At 47.1% G+C, this 7167-nt stretch overlaps 1 protein-coding gene across 1 annotated transcript in view; it reads left to right on the forward strand.

Moving 5' to 3' along the window:
* The first annotated feature begins 186 nt into the window (after positions 1-186).
* TSPAN6 (tetraspanin 6) overlaps positions 187-7167 on the forward strand; it is a 9527-nt gene continuing 2546 nt past the window's right edge. The window contains exons 1-7 of the mRNA XM_006759183.2: positions 187-195; positions 816-1004; positions 1253-1327; positions 2158-2256; positions 2826-2960; positions 3355-3438; positions 4864-4969. Coding sequence (XP_006759246.1) covers positions 187-195; positions 816-1004; positions 1253-1327; positions 2158-2256; positions 2826-2960; positions 3355-3438; positions 4864-4932 — 660 coding nt within the window. The 3' untranslated portion in view covers positions 4933-4969. The remainder of the gene's footprint in view (positions 196-815; positions 1005-1252; positions 1328-2157; positions 2257-2825; positions 2961-3354; positions 3439-4863; positions 4970-7167) is intronic.

Raw genomic sequence — 7167 nt, forward strand, 5'->3', positions numbered from 1 at the left:
CGGGGACGGGAGGGGACCCTGGGCTTGGGTTGGGGGTGTGACCCTGAGCGGGAGGGAGCTCAGGTCCGGGATTCCAGGGGAGACATGGGGTGGAGAGATTTGGGCGGAGGTGCTGTGGGGACTCAGGCGACGAGTTGCTGGGGCTTGAGCGCGTGCATCTCGCCCTTGCCGGGGTCGTGGTGCGGGATGGCGGCAGCCGGGGGCCGGCCACTCTGAGGGCTTTTGCTTGCATAATAGTCTCTTTCTTTTCACTGCTTCATAAGAGGGGAGTATTTCACAGGTAAGTATGGTAATGGCCCCATTCCCGCCAATCTATCCTTGGACTTGCTTTTGTGTACCATCCCTTTGTACTCTTCGCTGATGTTGGGGAAAGGGGAAGTTTCTGGAATTCATAAAAATACCCCGCCCCTCTAGGAAGGTTTTATTAAGCAGGAGTAAGACAGTTAAGAAACTTTTGATCCCTAGGGCAAGTATACCCTGGGTTTGTGTTTATACAGCAAAACAGATGAAGTTTAAGGATTTTATTAAGATGCCTTCTCTAGCTGCCCCCTGGCTTCATCCTGGCTACCTGGGCTGCCTAAAATGATCCAGCTGTGGATTTATAAAGGCCTGTCCTTTTGAGCAGATCCCCTTTAGATCCTTCCTCCTCCTTGTCTGCTACATCCCAGCCACAGCTCTGTGGCCATGGACTACTAAACAATTGTCACACCTATTGTTACTTAAATACCTAGTGGTTTGTGGTTTGAATATACATATATCACTTTTAAGTCTATTCAAATCAGTGTATAACTTTTATTCTCTGATTTCCCACATAGATCACTGGTGTTATCCTTCTTGCCGTTGGCATTTGGGGCAAGGTGAGCCTGGAGAATTATTTCTCCCTTTTAAATGAGAAGGCCACCAATGTTCCCTTCGTGCTCATCGGCACTGGCACTGTCATCATTCTTTTGGGCACCTTTGGCTGTTTTGCTACCTGCCGAGCTTCTGCGTGGATGCTAAAACTGGTGAGTCCTTATTTTCCTTAGAAGTGGGCTTTGCTTTTTTGGAACTGGCCATGGCCTTTTAAGATTTCTCTGGTTCCTTATGAAAACTTACCAACTAATAGTTCAGCTACCAGTTGCCACTTTTGTTGTGCTTTCCCTGTCCTTTTCAATAAAAAACACGCTGATTGAAGAGACCATTTTCCCTTGACTCCCTTTGCTGCTGTGATGTATCTAATTTATGCTGACTTAGACTTTTTTTTATCCTGCAGTATGCAATGTTTCTGACTCTCATTTTTTTGGTTGAACTGGTCGCTGCCATTGTTGGATTTGTTTTCAGACATGAGGTAAGCCAGTTTGGGAGATAAAAATGGATTCATTTAAATCACAGAGTTAAAGACAACTTTCACTAGTTTAAAAATCACTTACAGTTGTGTTTTAAAGCCTTATTTTTGCAACTCATAGCCAACAAGAATGGCTTTCTTGTAAAAATTCTAGTCCACTTTTAATATAAAAGAAAATTTAAAAAATGGTGAAGACTAACAATCACCAGAACAAAAGTAAAGATGCCCATAATTACATGTATTTCTAGTAGTTTTTCTGTGTAGAAGTACCTATTAAAGTGGAGATGGTACAGTTTATAACTTTGATAGGAAACTATTTAAAGCACAAAATTGATACCATCTCCATTTATGCCACACAGTAAAGACTGGATATACTTAATGCATATCATGAAAACCTTAATATTGAATTAGGAATCAGCATTCCACTCTGTTAAGCCTGGGGTTACGAAATGATTCAGTGAGTAGTGAAGGCTCATAAATGAGTATTTTTTACAATGTGGTAGTGCATCCTCCCAAAGTGAAGTAGCTTAAACATTCCATAGGCATCAAATTTGTGCTATTAAAACTGGATAAAGATTGGGGTGGGGTGAATACAGCAGTACAGAGCTGCCACTTGAATAAATACATGCTCCCATAGCACTTTGAACTTGTAGTGGTTATCATCTTTTATTGTAATGTTTTGCTTACAAACATTAGTAGTCCCCTCGGCTAAACTATATCCCTTGGAGGACAGGATTGGTCCATAGAAGTTAATTACCATGCATATTGCTGCTGTCAGATGTAGGAATTTCTTATTTGACTTTGTTTATTGACCTTGTGTTTCTTTGCGGTAGATTAAGGACAGCTTTAAGAATAATTATGAGAAAGCTTTAAAGCAGTATAATGCTACGGGAGATTATAGAAGCAATGCAGTAGACAAGATTCAAAGTACGGTAAGTGATCATTGGAGGTGTCTTATCAAGAGGGGGACATAGCCCCTATCCCCTGAGAGAAGAAGATAGGGTCCACTTGTCCTATGCTCTCATTATAATCTTAGATCAGTAGAGAATGAAGATATTTCCCTGAAAAGAAGAGTATGATGATACTAAGGGACATAACTCCATTTTCTCCTAATCATTCTCCTCACATGTGAAACACTTCATTCCCCACTGACATCACGGCCCAAGTCCTGTTAGCACCAACAATAGCAGGAAAGTAAGGCCAGTCCAAAAATGTTAGAAACATTTGGTGTTTGAAACAAGTGTTCGTCTTTTGAATTATAATGCCAATTAAGGACAGCCACACAAAAAATAATTACATATAATAAATGTTTTTTAAAATTTATCTTTATTGTTGAAAGTATTACCAATGTCCCCTATTTCCCCCATTGACCCCCTCCACCCTGCACCTGTCCCCGTCCCAATGTTGTTTGGAACACAAATTATAATCTAAGATGATAGGTTAAATGTTTGACTACAAAGTTGTAATGTGAAGTATCATTGTTTTTGTTGGGATTTTTCAGTTACATTGTTGTGGTGCCACAAACTTTAGAGATTGGAAGGATACTAATTATTACATAGAAAAAGGATTTCCCAAGAGTTGCTGTAAAGTTGAAGATTGTTCTCCTCAGAGGGATGCTGATAAAGTAAACAATGAAGTAAGGAGCCTTTTATAATTTTTTGAAGATATTAACTGAATACAGAGTTGCCTCACTTTTTAGTTTTTAATCACAATACACATAATCTGAAATGGGGCAGTTATTATTCTCATTGAATAAATGAGGAAATTGAAACTCAGAAAATGTGTGACTTGAGTTCATACAACTAGCAAGAAACGCTTTTTAAATGTATAATCCAAAAGGTGGAACTTCTGTTCCTCAAAGTTCTACCAAAAACACTGTGCTTGAAAGGAGACAGTGTTTGTTACATGAAAGAGTAAACTTTAATAAAATGGCAAAGGCTATTGTATCCAAAGCTCATCTTTCTGCCAACATGTATGATCAAAATATTATTGCTCGTGCTGTACTTAATAGTTTTTTTCTCTCCCATTAGGGTTGTTTTATAAAGGTAATGACCATTATAGAGTCAGAAATGGGAGTTGTTGCTGGAATTTCCTTTGGAGTTGCTTGTTTCCAGGTAAATCCATGTATTTAGGAACTGTTTCATCACTCTTACAGGTGTCAGCTAGAAGATTTCCACTTTGAAGGCTTCAAGTTTTCGCTTCAGGTCCTTGGATAGTGGGCATTTTCAGAGAAGTTACATTTTCACAACTCTCAGTTGCTCATCACAGTACATGATGCATATGTAGTAAATCATTCGTGATTGGGTTTTTATTTAGCTTATTTGGAAAGGAATATTTTGCCTTTTTCATTTCAATTTTTTGATGTCTTAGCTCTTACATTTTTCCATAACTACAGATTTAAGTTTTTATTACCATTTTACCTCTTTTTTTTTTTTTACGTGGCCAGTCATTCCTTGAAACTACAAAAAGCAAGGCTTAAAATTAACTTCTAGCCATGTATATCTTTGGAAAGCAGTTAACTGTAGAAAGACCTGGTGCCCTCTTAGTTATGGCAACTTTCCAGCATCACAGTTCATTAAACAAAATATGAGATAGACCGGAACCCTGCTTTGCTCTGCAGTCAGTCAAGATTCAAAAACATTATTAGAATCTCTTTTTTCCTGAGCTGCAACTCCCTGATGAGTTGCATGTAAGTCCCAGCCTATTAAAATTTAGATCATACAAACTCACATTCAATATGTGCCTATTATTTTAGGTGGGTACTATGCTGTGGATTCAAGTTGTATTTCTGGAGTTTTGCTATGTCTCCTGTAGCATGAAAAGTCTATATTGTGGCTCTAGACAACTAACTTAGGGGGTATTTTTCCTATTAAACATTGTGGAGATAAGACTAAAAGCATTTTGACCTATGTAATTGATGAAGTCTAATCTTAATATATTTCTAAAGTAGCAGGCATAGCTATATCTGAATCTGCTTTGTCTAAGAAAATATCCACTAGCTACATTTTAAAGGTTCTATTTCTTAAATAAAGTTTAAATTTTGTTTCTTCAGTTATTCTACCCCTATTTGAAATCTTGAAAAGCCACAGGTGGTCAGTGGTGATCTTATTGGACAAGAGAGGTATTGGTATTACACACCATTGCCAGCACTGCAATGCTGCTCTAGACCCTCCAGGAAAATCTCTGTCCTCACAGATGGAAATTTTACTGGATGAGATTCTTATTCTAAGTCATACCCTTTTTGTTCTGATAACAGAGGAAGAGGAAGAAAAGTTTCCCCAAAATTATGACATTTAAACTTTCCTTTGGGTGATTTTTGTCAGTTACAGTTGTGAAATTCCAGGTCACAGTAGTAGTAGAACTTCGCTTATATCCTTAGAATGTGACCTAGATGCTGCATAGTATCAAACATAACTATCCAGAAAAACTTCAGGAAGGAAATCATTAGTGAATTAGAAGTTAAGGAGACTATACCTACACCCTGAGGTCTTTAAGCTCTTTGGTATGTGTATTTAATTTTGCTTGTGTTTTATTTCCAGCTGATTGGAATCTTTCTCGCCTACTGCCTCTCTCGCGCTATAACAAACAACCAGTATGAGATAGTGTAACCAACATTACATATGCTTACTCCTTTCCATCTTTAAGGTATGTTCATTTTGGTCCTCCACTATATCAGTGTTGGTATTTGCTTCAGCCTGTGCATGTGATAGATGGAGTAAGTTTGCCAAAAAGGTATTGTCCAGCAGTGCCTTCAAATCTTATTGGTACTGTTAGCCCCACATAGACAGCTCAGGTCTCTAAATTCAAGGCATGACCAAAAAGGACCTCTTTTGGTTTACCGACACATGTCCAGCCTGAAGATCCTGAGTGATGGTCCCCTTTCTAACAAATTTGAACCTAGAGTGAAGAGCAGGGTTGGGGAACCTTTTTTTCTGCCAAGGGGCCTGGTGCACGAAATTCGTGCACTGGATGAGGGCGGGGGGAGTGTCCCTCAGCCCAGCCTGCCCCCTCTCACATACTGGGAGCCCTCAGGCGTTGACCCCCATCACCCTCCAATCGCAGGCCTGGGCAGGGGACCCGAAGCTCCCCGCGATCTTCCGCTCTGCCCCTGCCCAGGCCTAACGCCTCTGGCTGCGGCATTGGGCCTGGGCAGCGGGGACCCGCAGCAGCAGCGGCTCCGTGATCTTCTGCTCTGCCCCTGCCCAGGCCTAACGCCTCTGGCTGCGGCATTGGGCCTGGGCAGCGGGGACCCGCAGCAGCAGCGGCTCCGTGATCTTCTGCTCTGCCCCTGCCCAGGCCTAACGCCTCTGGCTGCGGCATTGGGCCTGGGCAGCGGGGACCCGCAGCAGCAGCGGCTCCGTGATCTTCTGCTCTGCCCCTGCCCAGGCCTAACGCCTCTGGCTGCGGCATTGGGCCTGGGCAGCGGGGACCCGCAGCAGCAGCGGCTCCGTGATCTTCTGCTCTGCCCCTGCCCAGGCCTAACGCCTCTGGCTGCGGCATTGGGCCTGGGCAGCGGGGACCCGCAGCAGCAGCGGCTCCGTGATCTTCTGCTCTGCCCCTGCCCAGGCCTAACGCCTCTGGCTGCGGCATTGGGCCTGGGCAGCGGGGACCCGCAGCAGCAGCGGCTCCGTGATCTTCTGCTCTGCCCCTGCCCAGGCCTAACGCCTCTGGCTGCGGCATTGGGCCTGGGCAGCGGGGACCCGCAGCAGCAGCGGCTCCGTGATCTTCTGCTCTGCCCCTGCCCAGGCCTAACGCCTCTGGCTGCGGCATTGGGCCTGGGCAGCGGGGACCCGCAGCAGCAGCGGCTCCGTGATCTTCTGCTCTGCCCCTGCCCAGGCCTAACGCCTCTGGCTGCGGCATTGGGCCTGGGCAGCGGGGACCCGCAGCAGCAGCGGCTCCGTGATCTTCTGCTCTGCCCCTGCCCAGGCCTAACGCCTCTGGCTGCGGCATTGGGCCTGGGCAGCGGGGACCCGCAGCAGCAGCGGCTCCGTGATCTTCTGCTCTGCCCCTGCCCAGGCCTAACGCCTCTGGCTGCGGCATTGGGCCTGGGCAGCGGGGACCCGCAGCAGCAGCGGCTCCGTGATCTTCTGCTCTGCCCCTGCCCAGGCCTAACGCCTCTGGCTGCGGCATTGGGCCTGGGCAGCGGGGACCCGCAGCAGCAGCGGCTCCGTGATCTTCTGCTCTGCCCCTGCCCAGGCCTAACGCCTCTGGCTGCGGCATTGGGCCTGGGCAGCGGGGACCCGCAGCAGCAGCGGCTCCGTGATCTTCTGCTCTGCCCCTGCCCAGGCCTAACGCCTCTGGCTGCGGCATTGGGCCTGGGCAGCGGGGACCCGCAGCAGCAGCGGCTCCGTGATCTTCTGCTCTGCCCCTGCCCAGGCCTAACGCCTCTGGCTGCGGCATTGGGCCTGGGCAGCGGGGACCCGCAGCAGCAGCGGCTCCGTGATCTTCTGCTCTGCCCCTGCCCAGGCCTAACGCCTCTGGCTGCGGCATTGGGCCTGGGCAGCGGGGACCCGCAGCAGCAGCGGCTCCGTGATCTTCTGCTCTGCCCCTGCCCAGGCCTAACGCCTCTGGCTGCGGCATTGGGCCTGGGCAGCGGGGACCCGCAGCAGCAGCGGCTCCGTGATCTTCTGCTCTGCCCCTGCCCAGGCCTAACGCCTCTGGCTGCGGCATTGGGCCTGGGCAGCGGGGACCCGCAGCAGCAGCGGCTCCGTGATCTTCTGCTCTGCCCCTGCCCAGGCCTAACGCCTCTGGCTGAGGCATTAGGCCTGGGCAGCGGGGACCACCAGCTGCTTGCGATCTCCCGTTCTGCCCCTAACTCCTCTGGCCGAGGCATTAGGCCTGGG

Source organism: Myotis davidii, unplaced genomic scaffold (assembly GCF_000327345.1).
Source record: "Myotis davidii unplaced genomic scaffold, ASM32734v1 scaffold3476, whole genome shotgun sequence".
Classification (NCBI taxonomy): Eukaryota; Metazoa; Chordata; class Mammalia; order Chiroptera; family Vespertilionidae; genus Myotis; species Myotis davidii.